At 37.8% G+C, this 19,564-nt stretch overlaps 1 protein-coding gene across 3 annotated transcripts in view; it reads right to left on the bottom strand.

The window, feature by feature from the left end:
- YAF2 (YY1 associated factor 2) overlaps window positions 1–19,564 on the bottom strand; it is an 86,949-nt gene that overhangs the window by 9,021 nt on the left and 58,364 nt on the right. For 2 of the 3 annotated variants that reach the window (XM_070789260.1, XM_070789258.1), the window contains one exon: window positions 207–359. In XM_070789260.1, coding sequence (XP_070645361.1) covers window positions 207–359 — 153 coding nt within the window. Of the gene's footprint in view, window positions 1–206; window positions 360–19,564 lie in introns of those variants that run through there. The other variant, XR_011566600.1, reaches the window with a different exon arrangement.

Raw genomic sequence — 19,564 nt, 5'->3', positions numbered from 1 at the left:
TAAGCCTGTATTTGTGGCCTCCATATTTAATTTCTAATATATCTTCAACTTGAAAAAATACTTTCATGACATAGTAAAACAGATGAAATCTTTTATTTCTATATTATATATTTCATATTCTACTTTATATATCAGTGTTAAAAGACAATATTAAATGGTTAATTTTATTATTTCAAAAGTACCATTAAAACACTCTTCAAATTTACCTGGTTTTCTTATGACTGTTCTTTTTGCTAGTTGTTTCCTTTTCACTTTTTTCTTTTTCTACTTTATCTTTTTTCTCTTTCTTTGACTGTGTAGGGGGTACAAACTGCTGAGTAACCTGCTGTGCAACCAACTGGGAGACAGGTCGAGGTTTCCTGTGTGCATGTTAAAAACAAAGGTTTTTTTCTTACTATAATTTAAGAACATGATTTTTTATGAGACTACCTCAAATTATGAGAATAGATATATATTGTGATTTTCACATATAAAAATTTTCATATCTAAGGTAATTCAGATGTGCAATTTAACAGATCTATATATGTATATACACACACACATAATTTCTTTCCTAGTCAACAAAAATAGAACTATAATAACAGTTCAAAGTTATCACCCAAGATATATAGTCGAACAATTAAAATGTAACTGTCACATAAATTGACATGAAAATTATTAAAAATGTATATCAAACTGTGCTCATGGGGAAGCAAACATATAAACAAACATGAAACTTTTAAATTAAATTTGAAAGTTTACACTGAAATAAAATCTAAATGTATCCCTCCTCTTTCAGAGAAGGAAATAGCTCACCATCTGTGACAGTGGCTATTCTTTTCTTTAAAAATCATTCGTTTATTCATTCAGTAAATTTTCTCCTTATTGTTAAAGTCTTTAAGTTTCCTTACCTATCTAGCCACAATTTCACTGTGCTTTTTTAACGTTGGAGATCTTCCCAGTCTTTTGAGACTTGCCTAGCTTACTTATTAAAAATAAATAAATAAATGTATTGAGAACCTACTGCAAAACTGTACCAAGAGAGATGAAATGTTGCCTGACTACAGCCTTTGGTACCAATTGTCACTCTATTAGCCCAGGGTCAAGGATCCCTCCAACTTTATGGTACAGTGTGGGAGGCTGAGGTCAAGATTCAAAGTTAAGTCTCTTAAAATGAGAAAGACTACTAAAGAGGGGAAAAAAGATGGGAGAACAAAACAGGGAAAAGTAAGATAAAAATAAATCATAACAGATGGTCTACAAACAACAGTAATCTATTGCCTGGAAAATCCTGACCCTCTTTTGGTCAGCACAGCTATTAAAAACATTTTTTTTCCTCTGTTCTTCTAAAGCAAGACAAAATAGAAACCAAAGAGAAAATACTGCACAATCTAGCTTTCAAAGCTGTAAGGAGGAAGGAATCCTTTGAAGGAGGAAACAGGAAATGCAGTATATAAAACATCTTAATAGATGGATACTGAATTTTGTTTAGAACCAACAGAGTTTGAAGTAAAGGTAGGATATCCAGGAAAGATGTCCAGAATACAGCAAAACCAATACAGTATTGTAAAGTAAAAAATAAATAAATAAATAATAAATTCAATTTTAAAAAAAAAAGTAGGGCTAACCCAGATACCAGGGTTAATGATACATATCAAGAGTTACATAGATGAAAATATTATTGGCTGAGCTTGTTCAGGAAATAAACTTTAAAAGAAAAAGAACTAAAGCACTGTTCTCAAATTTAAGGTACATCAGGATTACTAGAAAGTCTTGTTTAGCTTGCTTAGCTCTGCTCCCCGGGTTCTGATTCAGTAGGTCTCAGACGGACCCTAAAATCTGCATTTTTAATAGCTTCCCAGTTAAGCAGAAGCCTCTGGTCCAGCCACCACACTTTGCAAAGAAGCTTGAAGGAGTGTAATATATTAACATTACTGCAACAAAGACTTTAAGATGGAGAGCAGGGAGCAGCAGAGAAATGAAAAAAGATATGAAGGAACCTGATAATGCAAAACTAAGGAGTCTGATTTACTCTTTAAAGATGGGAGCTCACTGAAGAAATTCAGACTTGAATTTTACAAAAATTACTGGCAGCAATGTGGAAGAGAAAGGTATTACAGAGGCAGGGAAAGCCACTTTAATAGATCAGGCTAAAATACAAAGGGCTTGAACTAAAAGGAAGCAGCCGTGGGGTTATTTAAAGACAGAATGAAGAAACAGAGAATCAGGGGACATGGTGACTAATTAAACGTGCCTTTCCCACTTCTCAACCAACACAGTCCCTTAGCAAAACGTACAGAAATTCTTGCTTGTTCTCATGTAACCAGTATTCTGTGGATGAAATTTAACAAAAAATAAAGTCTTAGATGTGGATAAATGCTATGGAAGAAAAAAAGGTAAGGAACTCAGGGAGTTTTAAGGAAGGAATTGCAATTTTAATTTCACCGTCTCTTTCTTCATCTAGAGTATAAACTCTACAAAGAAAGAGACAATATCAGTTTTATATACCACTGGATAACTAGTACCTAGCATAGTATTGGAAAATACTAGATACCTAATATTTGTTGAAAAATGAATGAATGATAAAATCAGGTTTAACGAGGAAAGGTTTTTGCATTTATTAAAAAATTTTAATTGGAAGACAACTGCTTTACAATCAGCGATTAGTATACATATGTTCCCTCCCTCTTGAACCTCCCTCCCACCCTTCACCCACAAAGATGTTTTTTAAGGAAAGGAATACTGTCTCTATGCATACTCACAGGCTCAACCACTCACTCACTACATAGAAGCAAGCAAGTAGTGAAAGGCAAAAGCAGCAGGAATTAATTTCTCTTTTAATTATTCTAGGGTATGAAAAGAAAGAGTTCAAAGGTGTGGCAGGTTGTATAAAGATTTGGTTAGACTAGTGCCTGGTGAACAGTGAGTCACCTAAAATTGAGAGTCACTCCAAGCTATATAATGCAACTGAGGTGTAGTCATCGTTTCTCTCCCAAGGTATTATGGGTGTCTGAATTTCACAACTTCCTTTATTACAGTTTGTACTCTTACTCCCTTAAACCTAAAACTGAATACAAAATAAATTTATAAAAACTTTAAACTGAATTACAATAAACTGGAAAATTTTAAAAATTCACATTCTAGAGTAGAAATCCTGATGTTTCCATCAATCAATAAATTGACTTTAGTTATTTATAGGCCATTATCAATAACTTCAGATATATAATCATGTATATTCTCTTTATTTAGTGCTGTTTTTAAGCAAAACTGAATATTTTTCTAGGTTTTTCTGGATTCATTATTAACCTCAATACAGTATTTCCCTTAAGACGAAACTGTCTCAATCATGGATTCTCTGATCACTAAGTTTTTAGGAATGTAACTGCTGTGTTGTGGTTAGGTACTTAATATTTTTACAACACTATCAACCACTCCCCTTCCCCATCAGTATCTGTCTCCAACTTGGTACATGTTGCTTACGAGACACAGTTCCTCAGTCACTCCCACGTTTACGTAAGAAAGAAATTAGAAAACTCATTCCCAACTTCATGAACCTTACAATAAAACTGCTGCCAAGTGTTTTTCATAGTTAACAAGTTCTCGCTCCAGAATTTTTCTAGAACCATTTCCCCTTTTTATATGGCCCATAAATCTGAAAAGGAAAGCATATCAGTCAGTAGAGAATGATTTTCTCCATAAAACCATGAGGTTGAGTTAAATAAATCAATATTTTAAAACAAGTTATGAATCTAGATTTCTTCTAAGTGTCATATTCTCAGAGGTAAGAATAAAAATAATAAAGGTATATTCTCCTACAAGGTGAACACAACACAGAAAGAAAGACTAGCTGGCCTGGTCAGGTGAAAGACTGGAATCGGGGGACAAGCTCGAAGACCATCACAACAAACTAGAAATGATGGTGCTGGTCATGCTGGGCTTGTGGATTTTATAAAATTTAAGAAAAGGTGTCCCTGGGGCAAGTGGAAATGTGAGACCAGTGTCGCACAAGCAACCAGTAATCTGTGTACTTGGCACTGTCTGTCTGTTGTTAATTTTTTGTTAGTTTTTAAGCACCAACAAACTTTCTATATTGCTCTCTTCTGCCTCAAAAAATATTGTTTTTGTTTTTCAGTAGTTACATCTCTTTCTCTTTTAATCCTAGATTTTCCTATTAATTCATTCTTTTATTCTTATTTTAATTAGATGGTTGATTTTCACTTAAAAATTACATCTTTGCTCCTCTTTTGTAGGATTATTTGATGTGGTACAACTATGGATGAAAGAAGCACAAAACATGTGTATACACGTAGCTTAACTACTGAACAAGCTTTCCGCTGCTCTCTAATGGCTGAATGAGTTTTAAAGAGCCTTCAATGAAGGCAGGAGGAACACAGCTTCTGACCATCTTTTCAGCCTATCATAAACTGACTCACCTTCACCATGCTCTATTCAAAAGAAAGCTCTCCTATCTCTAGAGTCTTAGGTTTAACTGTGATCCATTTTCTACTTAGTGAGAAAAATCTAGAGGAGAGCAGGGGATTTTAGAGGTGGGAGATAGGATATGGGAGATAGTTAGGATACTAGGGGAAGGGTATGTATATGGTATGCCTTTTTTATGTTCAGCAATTTATCATTCATGATTTTTGACAATAAACCTACAATCCTGAAGGTTCTGTGATCAGGAGGACAAAAAGGTCACCCAGTTAGAAAAACAAGTGCTATCCAGACATATCTCAACTGTACTCTATTATTCACATATGTCATGATTTGATGTAACTTGTAAAATATGGCATTCCAAAATTTTGGGATCTCCATGTCTCCCTATGTATCCATCACAAATAGGTCAAAGAGACTTTAGTTTGACAGGTCTCTTTTGCTTTCCTGTAACCTAAAAATTGATTTCCTGTAACATTAAAAAAAAGAGGAGGGAACATTTCAACAAACATTTATGGATATCTCCTACTCATCAGAACAAAGTACTTTTAGGAGCTGTTTGACTTTTCATGTGGGTAGGAGACTGGTTAATGGTGGCTTGATACATACCGTTTCTAACTATGTCTCTGCCCTCTACCCCAACCACCCTGCAACAAAAATTCTATGTGCTGAATATTACGAAATAAATATTTTAAGCTTGATTAACCTCATCACAAATTAGTTTTGTCGAACTGGATAGGCAATAAATAAGATATAAAGCAATTATTCATTCCTTTCTAAAGGAGGCAACATTATTCATAGCTGAGAAAGATACAATCTGTTGCAAAACACTAAAATACGTATATTGTAAATTGAAGCAATATAATAAATTTAAGTGAGTTAAAAAACTAAACCAAAAATTTAAACTTGTTGTAAGTCTGTTGATACACTGCTAACAAAAGTCCAAAAATATAACCAAGGAAGATTTTATAAAGAAGCCCCACTGTTTGACAAATATATTGCACATCCACACGTGTCAGACACTAGACACGGTGCTGGAGATTCACTGTGAATGAGACAGACACAGTTCTCACCCTCAAAGTGTTTCCTTAATATATGGGAGAGAAGCCACACAAAGGATAACTAAATAAATAAAAGTAACTTTTGTCAAAAGCACCAAGAAGGAAAAAAGGATGTGCTGTGATTTCAAAAATCAGACAGAGGATTTACTCCATGATGGAAGGAACTTTAGTTCATGTTTAAACCATCAGTACACCAAGAAAAACAGCCATCACCATGGACTGCCACCCTCCTCTTTAAAATCATTTTATGAATAATTTACAGAAGTAAAAAACAAAGGAACAGTTAATATTAAAAATTTTAATATTACTAAAAATTTTATAAGACTTTAAAATGTAGTAAACCCAAATTTTTATTCTATTTGAAGGTATATAGACCTGATATAGTGAAGGCAATGGCACCCCACTCCGGTGCTCTTGCCTGGAAAATCCCACGGATGGAGGAGCTTGGTAGGCTGCAGTCCATGGGGTCACTAAGAGTCGGACATGACTGAGTGACTTCACTTTCACTTTTCACTTTCATGAATTGGAGAAGGAAATGGCAACCCACTCCAGTGTTCTTGCCTGGAGAATCCCAGGGACAGAGGAGCCTGGTGGGCTGCCGTCTATGGGATCGCACAGAGTCGGACACGACTGAAGTGACTTAGCAGCAGCAGCAGCAGCAGCAGCAGACCTGATATAGACTAATGTAACTAATTCCTCATCAGCTTGATAGGCCTAATCCTAGGAACATATCTACCTTGTAAATAGTGACTCCTGATCTCAAATACATCTCTAATAGACTCTGGCTTCTCTTTGCTTCCACGTCTTGCATTGCATCATCAAAACACTTTTAATCTGAAAGCCTGACAGCTCACAATTTTTTGAAGAGGACAGCCATTTTCTTTGCTCCCAAAATATTACACATTGTCATTTCTAGACTAGGTATACACTCCAACCCTTCAGCAGCTGTCCACTTATCAATCATATCAAACAAATTTCAGTGCCAAATATCAAAGATGAAGAAAGAATACTATCACATGTCCTACAGCAAAACAAGATGATTCAGGTTCACTATTGTGAAATATTTCATGACAGAGTCTTTTGGGTTGAATGACTACTTGTGTGAGAAACCATATCCCTTTCTGTTCTTAAAAGACTATTCATGTTATAATTCTTCAGTTCAGTTCAGTTGCTCAGTCGTGTCTGACTCTTTGCCACCCCATGAATCGCAGCACGCAAGGCATCCCTGCCCATCACCAACTCCCAGAGTTCACTAAAACTCACGTTCATCGAGTCGGTGATGCCATCCAGCCATCTCATCCTCTGTCATCCCCTCTTCCTCCTGCCCGCAATCCCTCCCAGCATCAAAGTCTTTTCCAATGAGTCAACTCTTCGCATGTGGTGGCCAAAGTACTGGAGTTTCAGCTTTAGCATCATTCCTTCCAAAGAACACCCAGGGCTGATCTCCTTTAGAATGGACTGGTTGGATCTCCTTGCAGTCCAAGGGACTCTCAAGAGTCTTCTCCAAAACCACAGTTCAAAAGCATCAATTCTTTGACACTCAGCCTTCTTCACAATCCAACTCTCACATCCATACATGACCACTGGAAAAACCATAGCCTTGACTAAATGGACCTTTGTTGGCAAAGTAATGTCTCTGCTATCTAGGTTGGTCATAACTTTGCTTTCAAGGAGTTAAGCGTCTTTTAATTTCATGGCTGCAGTCACCATATACAGTGATTTTGGAGCTCAAAAAAATAAAGTCTGACACTGTTTCCACTGTTTCCTCATCTATTTCCCATGAAGTAATGGGACCAGATGCCATGATCTTCGTTTTCTGAATGTTGAGCTTTAAGCCAGCTTTTTCACTCTCCTCTTTCACTTTCATCAAGAGGCTTTTTAGTTCCTCTTTACTTTCTGCCCTAACGGTGGTGTCATCTGCATAGCACCTCAGAAGGTGATTGATATTTCTCCCAGCAATCTTGATTCCAGCTTGTGCTTCTTCCAGCCCAGCGTTTCTCATGATGTACTCTGCATAGAAGTTAAATAAGCAGGGCGACAATATACAGCCTTGACCTACTCCTTTTCCTATTTGGAACCAGTCTGTTGTTCCATGTCCAGTTCTAACTGTTGCTTCCTGACCTGCATATAGGTTTCTCAAGAGGCAGATCAGGTGGTCTGCTTAAATCTGCAGAAAAACTCATCCAGGATTACTGTCATACGATGACTTGGAGTCAGAGAGCCCAAACACCGTGCAGCCTAACAAGCATGAAGGTAGGCAAGTTACTCCGTTGAAATTCCCTGGATTTCTCCCCCCAGGGCCCAGGGAAGTACATTCCGTGGCCTGGCCTGCTCAGTGTGTCTTCCTTTCCCAGGCTTTCTAGGTCAGATCTTATTTTCGACAGATCAGTTTTTGAGGCTACAGAGGTTTTGATGAGTGTAGCTTGGGAGCAAAACTATTATGTGAGAGCAGAGGTAGAAGAGAGAAAATGATGACTAAATAATGTTGCTAAGGCCATGTGAATGTTTTCACTATGTTGGAGAAATACAAATGAAGGATTTGCTACTATATTTTGAAGTGGTAAAAAAAAAAAAAGTGAACTAATAAGCAAAATAAATTAGTAAGCTTTATCATCTTCCTTTTGTGCACGTGAATATTTGATGCACACTGATCCTGCTGCTTAGTCGATCAGTCATGTCAGACTCTATGCAGCTCCATGGACTGTAGCCTGCCAGGCTCCTCTGTCCATGGGATTTCCCCAGGCAAGAATACTAGAGTGGGTTGCCATTTCCTCCTCCAGGGGAATCTTCCCAACCCAGGGATTGAACCCATATCTCCAGTGTGTCTCCTGCACTGTAGGCGGATTTTGTACCACTATCCACCTGGGAAGCCCTATTTAGTACATAGATCACATTTATATAACAGGTTACTGAAATTTTTAAAAAGAAATGTACATCACATGTCTGTGGAACCCCTGCAGCAGCTCTGTGGAGTGGTGGTCTTTTACACTCTTCTGCAATGCTGTTGATCCTTTTATGGCTGCATTCTATCTCCTCACCAATGGGACTCTAATTCCTACGTGGGAAAAGATCACATATTGCCTGTTTTTCTATCCCCAACAAATACATATACAGTAGATCTTACAGTATTAGATGCTCAATAAATATCTCAACAGTACCAATCATAAAAACCTGTTAAATATGATGCATAAATACAACTATAAATTAATTTTGTAAACACTGATTTAACTAGGTGCCAACTTCCAAGAATTCACTTTCTTGAAAAATTTGCTGATGCCATTTTGCTTCTGAGCCATTTACTTCCTTTTTCATGAAAACGAATTAAAGGTTTAAAGTATGACTGCTTTGCATAAATAGTGACTATTAAATCAAAGGATTAAAGAGTCCTTTCTATGTGGCTTTCCCCACCTCCAAACAATGAAATAATCTACTCTGCTAATACCAGCACTAACTTCTCAGCAAAACTCAATGCTACCTACCCTAGAGATATACAAATATTTTCTGTTACTATTTCTACAGTAGATAATCATGCAAATAAAATCTTTACAAAGAATCACAATATATAAAACTGAAAGCAAACTAAAGTCTTTTATATATCTTTCTTTATTTTTTAAATTATAAGTATGGTAACACAGGAGACTTAGAAAATACAGAACAAAGTTACATATATTTCCACTATATATTACAATTAATTTTAAGTAAATTAAGATTTTTAGTTGGAGTTTCAATATTAAACTTTAAAAAATTAATAGCATGGATAGAAAAGTAGAAGGGTACAGTAGACCTGAAAAGCACCATGAATCAACTTAATATAATTAAGATTTATACAATTTTCACACAACAGTAGAATACAAATTCTGTTTAAGTTCCCATAGACTATCAACTAGGAGACACTGGAACGCATCCAGGGACATAAAACAAAGTACAAAAGTTTCATGGTCTAGTAGTGGCCACAGGACTGCAAAAGATCAATCCAAATCCCAATTCCCAAGAAGAGCAGTACTAAAGAATGTTCAAACCACCAGACAATTGCAATCATCTCCCATGCTAGTAAGGTTATGCTCAAACTCCTGCATGCTAGGCTTCAGCATTACATGAACAGAGAACTTCCAGATGTTCAAGCTGGGTTTAGAAAAGGCAGAGAAATCAGAAATCAAATTGCCAATATTTTCTGGATCACAGAGAAAGCAAGGGAATTCCAGAAAAAATCTACCTGTTTCATTGACAACGCTAAAGCCTTTGATTGTGTGGATCATAACAGTGGAAAACTCTAAAGAGATGGGAATACCAGACCATCTTACCTGTCTGCTGAGAAACCTGTATACTGGTCAAGAAACAACAGAAGAATCCTAGAGAGAACTGACCAGTTCAGGACTGACAAACTAGTACGACAAGGCTGTTTATTGTCACCCTGTTTATTAAACTTATACGCTGAGGACATCATGAGAAATGCCAGGCTGGATGAGTTATAAGCTGGAATCAAGAATGCTGGGAGAAATACCAACAACCTTAGATATGTGGATGGTATCACTCTAATGGCAGAAAGCAAAGAGGAACTCAACAGACTCTTGATGTGAAGGAGGAGAGTGAAAAGGCCGGCTTAAAACTCAATATTAAAAAAACTAAGATCATGGCATCCAGCCCCATCACTTCAAGCCAAATAGAAGGGGGAAAGGTAGAAGCGGTGACTGATTTCCTCTTCTTGGGCTCTATAATCACTGTGGATGGTGACTGCAGCCATGGAATTAGTAGACGATTGCTTCTTGACAGGAAAGCTATTGCAAACCTAGACAGTCTGTTAAAAAAGCAAAGACATCACTTTGACAACAAAAGTCTGTATAGTCAAGGCTATGGTCTTTCCAGTAGTCACATATGGTTGAGACCTTGACATAAAGAAGGTAGAGTGACAAAGAATTGATGCTTTGAAACTGTGGTGCTCCTTGGACAGCAAGGAGATCAAACCAGTCAATCTTAAAGGAAATCAACCCAGAATAATCACTGAAAGGACTGATGTTGAAGCTAAAGCTCGAATACTTTGGCCACGTGATGAGAATAGCCAACTCACTGGAAAAGACCATGATGCTAGGAAAGATTGAAGGCAGAAGGAAAAGAGGGTGACAGAGGATGAGATGGCTGGATGGCATCACCAATGTAATGGAAATGAACTTGGGCAAATTCCAGGAGATGGTGAGGGACAGGGAAGCCTGGGGCACTGCAAAGTCGGACACAACTAGGTGACTGAACAACAGCAAAGGTACTGAAATCATACAGACTGTGTTCTCTTATCACTATGGAATTTTGTTAAAAATCAGTATCAAACGCTATTTGAAAATAACCAACATATTTTCAAGTGCAATGTGACATTTACCAAGAGAGATCTTTGATTTAGCCACTGAAAGCCTCAATCAAGTTAGGAGACTGAAAAAACAGAGGGTGACTATAGAGAAGAAAGCATTTAATGAGCAATCAATATTAAAATGAGAAATTTAAGGTAACTAAGATAACTTAAAATCCCATATATTTGAAAATTAAATGTCCACTTTTAAATGATGGGTATATCTAAGAAGATACAACAAAGAAAATCAGAAAATATTTGTACTAGAATAAAAATAAAAAAAGAACTTACCAGAATCTGTTGCATGCACTGGAGATGCTCAATGCAACTAAATACAATGTGGAATCTTGAATAAGGTATGAAAATAAATAATGGACACTAGCATAAGATTTTTTTGTAATTTGAACAAAATCTGTACTTTAACAATACTGTATCACATTTAACTTCCTGTTTTTTTATGATATAGTATTTCTTTATATTCTCAGAATTGGATTAGAGGTTTCAAGCCTCATTCAAATTCTCTTTTTCAAAAATCATTAATAAACTTTCTAAACTTTTAGCAGTAATACTAGGTGCCAAAATCCATGGAACTATACCAAAGTTCTGAGTAAATATAAATCAGAAATCTATCATTCTGTTCATATTAAGTCAAATAAGTGGAATCAAAATGTCATAAATTATTTAGCTAGGCAAAAATTCCTAAAATTTCTAAAATATATATATTATACATACTCTTTATATATACATACTATTATATTTACATATGTATACTAAAGCTTTTCTACTATGCTTGATAAAGGATTGAGAAAGAACAAGAAAAAAGAGATGGAGAAATTGGAAAACAAACTAAATGAAAAGGGAGCACTGAATATGAAATAGAAAAAGTGAAACATACTAGATAAAAGTAAAAGACCATCATATAGTCCAATTGTTTTTAAACATAGGTGCTCATTAGAAACACATCTGGAGCTTTGGAGAAAAAAAGCAATACTTGGGCATTTGTATTTCTCAAAAAATTTCAAGATAATTCGGATATGCACCTAAATTTTAAACAGGTTTTTCTATTAAATGATAGTTTTCGTGATATAGAAGTCTAATTTTTGTTGACCAATCATGATACAATATTAAGCAAATAATAGTTACATAATCACAATAATAAAAGATGTTTATCAGTTTTTACACTCAATAGCTAGACAAAAAAATAAAAGATAATTACAACTTCAAACATAATGGAAATATGATTAACCTAACAATATAAAATAATTACATACAATTTGGGGGGTTAAGTAGAATGATGTGCTAAGTGGAAGTGCATACATGTTTTCATCTGCCTAGCCAGTCTACATCTTTTGGTTGGTGTATTTAATCCATTTACACTTAAGGTAATTATCTTAATTGTTTTGGGTTTATTTTGTGTAGGTCTTTTCCTTCTCTTGTGTTTCCTGCCAGAGAAGTTCCCTTAGCATTTGCTGTAAAGCTGATTTGGTGCTGCTAAATTCTCTTAACTTGTGCTTGTCTGGAAAGCTTTTGATTTCTCCATCAAATCTCAATGAGAGTCCTGCTGAGTAGAGTATTCTTGGTTGTAAGTTCTTCCCTTTCATCACTTCAAATAATCTTGCCATTCCCTTCTGGCTTGTACCCTTGTATGTTATTTGTCATTTTCCCTTGTTGTTTTTCATATTTTATCTCTGTCTTTAGTTTTCATCAGTTTGATTATGATGTGTCTCAGTGTGTTCCTCCTTGGGTTTATCCTGCCTGGGACTCTGTGTGTGGAATTCCTGGACTTGGCTGATTATTTCCTTTCCCATGTTAGGGAACTTTTCAGCTATTATCTCTTCAAATATTTTCTTGGATCCTTTCTCTCTCTCTTCTCCTTCTGGGACCCCTAAAATGCAAATGTTGGTGCATTTAATGTTGTCCCAGAGGTCTCAGACTGTCTTCATTTTCTTTCTTTTTTCTATATTCTGTCCTCCAGGTCACTTATCCATTCTTCTGCCTCAGTTATTCTGCTATGATTCCTTCTACTGTATCATTCATCTCTGTCTGTTTGTTCTTTAGTTCTTCTAGGTCTTTGGTAAGCATTTCTTGCATCTTCCCCATTCTTTTTCCAAGATCCTGGATCATCTTCACTATCATTATCCTGAATTCTTTTTCTGGACAGTTGCCTATCTCCACTTCATTTAGTTGCTTTTCTGAGGTTTTATCTTGTCCCTACATCTGAGACATAACCTGCTACTTTTTCATTCTGATTAACTTTCTGTGACGTGGTTTTTGTTCTAGCCACTGTGGGATTGTGGTTCTTCTTGCTTCTTCTGTCTGCCCTCTGGTGGATAAGGCTAAGAGGCCTGTGTAAGTTTCCTGATGGGAGGGACTAGTGGTGGGGAAAAGTGGGTCTTGGTCTGGCAGGCAGGGCCATGCTCAGTAAAACTTTAATCCAGTTATCTGCTGATAAGTGGGGTTGCACTGCCTTCTTGTTACTTGTTTGGCCTGAGGCGTCTCAGCCCTGGGGTCTATGCGCTCTGTGGTAGGGCTAACTCTCGAAGAGGGCTTATGCCAAGGAGCACCTTCCAGGATTGCTGCTGCCAGTGCCCCCATGCCAATGGTGAGCCACCAGTGACTCACGCCTCCACAGGAGACCCTCCAACACTAGCAGGAGGTCTGGTTCAGTCTCCTATAGAGTCACTGTTCCTTTCCCCTGACACTTGATGCACACAGGATTTTGTCTGTGCCCTCTAAGAGTAGAATTTCTGTTCCCCCTAGTCTGATGGAAGTCCTATAATAAAATCTCATTGGTCTTCAAAGTCAGATTCCCTGGGGATTCCCAGTCCCTTTGTCAGATCCCCAGGCTGGGAAGCGTGATGTGGGGTTCAGAACCTTCCCAAATGGAAGAGAACTTCTTTGGTATTACTGTGCTCCACTTTGTGGTCACCCACCTGGCGAGTATGTCATTTGATTTTATTGTGATTGTGTTCCTCCTACTGTCTCGTTGTGGCTTTTTCCTTGTCTTTGGACATGGGGTATCTTCTTTGGGGGGGTTCCAGCATCCTCCTGTCGATGGCTGTTTAACAGCCAATTTCGATTTTGGTGCTCTCCCAGGAGGAGATGAACACATGTCCTTCTACGCCACCATCTTGAATCAATCTCAAAAGCAAACTAACTTCTACTGAAGTTAACATGGAGACTCCACAGCCCCCACCTGTTCAGTGCTCATCCTTGCATCTCCCAGTTGACCCTGAGGTATGGCTGTGAGGAAAACAATTCTGTCTGCTGATCCAAGGTATTCACACCAAACCAAGTGACACCTCAGGTTCAATGCACTTTGTCTTGTCACTTGCCTTAATTTGCTTATAGAATGCAATGTACAGTATCTGTCATCATTTTAAGAATCTATGCTGAGTATTTTGAAGAATTTTTATTCCAGGGTTTACATACATTTAATTTTCAACATCAAACATTTCCTCAGAGGCCCAGGACACAATTTTCCCTAAATTCCTGAGAGATGGTGGCAGGAGAGACTTGATTCCTTGGGAGCTACTGAAACACTCTCTGGTAAGTATAGACAAGATAGATGACTACATCAACTTTATAAAAACTATGCTAGTGTTCAGCAGTTAAGTCTTTGAAAAATCACTCAAATAATTAAAGAACATCACAGTCCACTTCATTTGAAAGACTAAAGACATGCTCCAGAGCTATAGACAAGTCATCCTCAACTTTTCCATCCCCTTAGTCAAATTAAAATCAAGTCCTTTCACTTTTCTTTCAATATTATTGGAACAGCTCTCATCATCCCCATAAGCACTACTCTGGCCTAAGCCAACAGCCACCTTCTGTACTACCTGACTTGACTCCTTACCTCCTCCCCTCCAATCCAAGGTCACTCTTCCTTACATTCATTCAGTTAACAAATATTAACTAAGCCCTCACATGTTCAAATTACCATTCTAAGTACTGAGGATAGAGTGCTGAACAAAACTTACTGTGTTCTCTTTACTTATCATGGAGTGACCTTGATTCTCATTTCAGAAAGACAACAGATGCTATTTGATAGTCTAATTTTCCCTCTCCATATTCCTATTTAGTCATGCCTCTATCTGCCAACAAGATTCCTTCTCCCAGGACACAACTCCTGCTCCAACCATATTTCCCTCTCTACTGTTATTCCTGTCAGCATACAAATACATTATGATAGTTCTTACCTGAAAAAGAAAAAAAAAGAAAGCCCATCCCTACTTCCACATCCCCTTCTAGTCACTTGCCCCATTTCTTTGTTCTCTTTTCCACAGTAAGCATTAAATGATTTGTCTGTACTTACTTTCCTCCCTTCTCTCATGAGCTCACATCAATCAGGCTTTTGTCCCTATCACTCCACCAAAAGCACTTCTTTCAAGTAAAGTATTTCAATGAGCACTTTACCATGTCCATTAGTCAACTACAGCTCAAATTTCACTCCGTTTCTTCAAGCCATATTTTAGAGTTTATCACACTTTACCTCCTGACAGAACTATAATTATCTTCAGAAGCCTCTAGAACACCACCCTCTTTTTTTTTTTTTTTTTTTTTGGCCTCATTTTCTACTCCTCTTTCCAAATTCTAAACTTTGGAGGGGCCAGGAATCAGCCTTGAGGTTATCTCTTCTATCTACATTAACCTTCTAGGATGGGCTATTCAAAGTATGATCCATAGGCTCAACTGAGGGTATCAGCATCTGGGAGCCTCGCAGAAATACAAATTCTCAGAATTTGCCCCAGGAATATGTGTATTTGCTTGCAAACAAAAGCTTGAAAAATGACTATCCTAGGTGACCTCATTCAATATTTGCTTTAAATACTATCTGTGCCATGGTTCTCAGCCCTGGCTCCACATCAGAATTAACCTGTGATGCTTCTTAAAAATAACTGCACCTAGGAAAAAATAAGTTAAATTTTGCTAAATTTTCTAAATTGAGTAAGATCTGTCAAAATGAATATTTAAGAAAAAAATTATAGATTTAAACTGAAATTAATATACTGAGTATTAATTTTAATAATGAAAATAGTGTCTGAAAAACTTCTGGGCATAAAAGGTTTCCTCAAGGACACACATACATCCATGCACACACAAAATCCCTCATGCTGAAATATATTAAAAAATGTGATCCATACAAGCCAGCTATTCCATTCTAATATATTTATCTAAAGGAAATATATGTCCACACAAAGACTTAAACACAAACGTTCACAGTAGCTTTATTTGTGGTGGCCCCAAACTGAAAACAACCCAAATGTTCATTAACAGCTGAATAAAAAAAGAGATTCATACCATGGAATACTACTCAGTAACAAAAAGGAATTATACTTAAAGGAGTTACACTCAAAACAGTTACAGAAGACACACAGAAGAGTATATACTGTTAAGATTTCATTTATAGAATCCCAGAAAATGTAAGCTAATCTACACAGAAAGCAGATCAGCAGTTGCTCAGTGACTGAAGATGGGAGGGAGGCATAATAGGGAAGAACTGAAATAGGATATAAAGAAACTTCTGCTGGTGATGGATATGTTTCACTACCATAATTGTGGTGATGGTTTCACAGGTGTATTCATCTGCCAAAACTTATCAAACTGCACACTTTGTGTATAGTACATGGGGCATCAAATATACCTCAATAAAAGTTGTTGAAAAAAATGTTTAACCACTAGCCAAATTAAAACAGGAATACCTGAGCCCCACTCCCACATTAAATGAGAATATACAGGGGTGGGACCAGATTTAGAAATGTTCTGAAAATTCCCAAGCTGATTATAAAGGGCATCCAAGGTTGAAAACTACTGATCTATACAATGATACTCCAAAATTTCTATCACCAGCCCCAGTGTCCCCTCTAAACTCTTATAAATCAACTACCTACTTAAATCTTCATTTGGATGTTTAGCAGCAACTCAAAATAACTTATACTTTTGATTGCTCCCTCCTCCCATTCTTCCATTCTTTGACAGTCTTTCTATCTTAGTAAATAGCACTCCATTTTTTCAGTTTCTCTGACCAGACACTTAGACACAGTATTCATGCCCCACTTTCTCTCACACCCACATCTAATTCACAAGCAATTTCTTTCCACTCTACCTTCAAACTATATCTAGAATTGGATGATTTCACACTGTTCCCACTGATACTATATGTGCAACAGTTATCAAGATAACTGATGTCCCTGGAAGGAAGACTATGCTCCCTCAAAGCAGCCAGCTGATCCTTCTAGGTGTAAATCAAAGTATACCACTCCTATTCCTGAAACAATTCAATGGATTCCTCCTCCCTACCCAACTCCTTCCCCAGGCAAAAAGAATACATGGCAACTGACAAGAAAATCCAAAATTCTTGCCCTAGACTGCAGCCCTACATGATTTAGTTCCTCTTCTACTTCATCTCCTATACTCTCCCCTCTGAAATCCTCTGTTTCCGGAGTCTCAGTTGGTTCAGTTCAGTCACTTAGCTGTGTCTGACTCTCTGCGACCCCATGGACTCCAGGCTTCTCTGTCCATCACCAACTCCCGGAGCTTGCTCAAACTCAAGTCCATCGAGTGGGTGATGTCATTCAACCATCTTGTCCTCTGTCATCACCTTGTCCTCCTGCCTTCAATCCTTCCCAGAATCAGGGTCTTTTCTAATGAGTCAGTTCTTCACATCAGGTGGCCAAAGTATTAAAGGTTCTGCTTCAGCCATCAGTCCTTTCAATGAATACTCAGGACTGATTTCTTTTAGGATTGATTGGTTGGATCTCCTTGCAGTCCAAGGACTCTCAGGAGTCTTCTCCAACACCACAGTTCAAAAGCATCAATTCTTCAGCACTCAGCTTTCTTTACGGTCCAATACTCACATCCATACATGACTACTCGAAAAACCATACTTTGACTATATGGATCTTTGATGGCAAAGTAATGTCTCTGCTTTTTAATATGCTGTCTTAGTTGGCTAGGGCTGCCATAACAAATACTGGAGACTGGGTAGCTGAAAGAACAGAAATTTATTTTCTCAAAGTTTGGGAGACAGAAAGTCCAACATCAAGTCGAGGATTCAGCTTCTGGTGAGTGCTCCCCCTCCTTGCTTGCAGAGGCCTCCTTGCTGTTTCTCTCATGGCAAACAGGGAGAGTGATTTCTTTTTCCTCTTCTTAAAAGGTCACCAATCCCATCCCATTAGGATTTCATACTTATGACCTTGGCCTTCCCTGCTGGTTCAGCTGGTAAAGAATCTGCCTGCAATGTGGGAGACCTGAGTTTGATCCCTGGATTGGGAAGATCCCCTGGAGAAGGGAGGAGCTACCCATTCCAGTATTCTGGCCTGGATAATTCCATGGACCATGTAGCCCATGGGATGGCAAAGAGTCGGACACAACTGAGCAACTTTCACTTCACTTACAACTTATTTAACTTTCATGACCTCCTGGAAGCCCTATCTCCAAACAGTCATGCTGGGGATTAAGGTTTGGATATATAAATGGGTATAGGTATGTGTTTTGCACAATGCAGTCCACAACATCCAACCTCACTGGCCTATGGCTGCCTGGAAGTTTCCCTTATGACTTCCTCTGTCTACTCACTCCCTCACTTCTTCCATGTCTCTGCTCACATGCCAACCATCAGAGAAGTCTCTCCTAACTTGACATAAAATAGCACTCTCTTCTCTGATCCTACTCCCCCTTCTGTGCCCATTCCTGTTTCCCTCATTATGCTTTATTTCCTTCAAAACATTTGTTTTTGCTTATCACATCCTGTATTATTAGTTTATTGCCTGTCTTCCTCTACCAGAAAAGAATTTAAGCTGCCTTCCACCCCTATAAGTGTAAACAAGGACTTTTTCCTGTTTTATTTTGTTCACTGCTGTTTGTCCTCTTTCTATGGCATAAAAAACAAAACAAAACAAAAAGCCACCCTAATGTGTTTTTAATAGAAGGGTAAATTGAAACCCTCCTCCTCAAAGATTTCCAGGGACCTTAGGCAGTCCTATAGCAGTTTTTGAACGCTGGTTGCACAGCAGCCAACACAGGAAGTCTTTTACAAATCACAATACTTAGGCCCCACTCAGACCAACTGAATAAAATTCTCCAGCAGTGAAACTTGGTATTTTTCATAGCTCCTCCATTGCTCTTCTTATATAGCCACTACAGAGTAAGATCAAAGTGCTAACTAAACTGTCAAATTTCTCCAAGTCAGATTCTAGGATCTGTCAAGTGAAGCAAATTACTGCCTTGCACCTTTACTTCTCTAACGCACCCAGATCCCACCTCTTCCAAACAGCCTTCTTACTGGAGCCTGTATGTATCTCTCCCCTCTCGAAAATCCCACAGCCCATGAGGACTATCAGGTAATCATAGTAAATACATATATACCACGAAGTAAAGCTTAGTCCCATTTTTAAACTACGTATATGTATTTTAATCCCCCACATGTGCTATGCACATACTAGACACAATAAACATGTTGAATAAAGAAAGCTTGTTAATAAAATTATTTCCTTTTTCAATTTGTACTACACCTGAGAAAGGGTATATGCTCAAATCTTTCCTTTAAGAACCACTTAGGGGTTCCCTGGTGGTTCAGTGGTAAAGAATCTGCCTGCCCATGCAGCAGACACAGGTTTGTTTGATCACCCATCCAGAAGATCCCACATGCCGCAGAGCAACTGAGCCTGTGCTCTAGAGTCCGGGAGCCGAAACTACTGAAGCCTGCGTGTCCTAGAGCCCAGGTTCCACAACACGAGGAGCCACCGCAATGAGA

Source organism: Bos indicus, chromosome 5, assembly GCF_029378745.1.
Source record: "Bos indicus isolate NIAB-ARS_2022 breed Sahiwal x Tharparkar chromosome 5, NIAB-ARS_B.indTharparkar_mat_pri_1.0, whole genome shotgun sequence".
Lineage (NCBI taxonomy): Eukaryota > Metazoa > Chordata > Mammalia > Artiodactyla > Bovidae > Bos > Bos indicus.
This window is presented reverse-complemented; position numbering and strand designations above follow the sequence as displayed.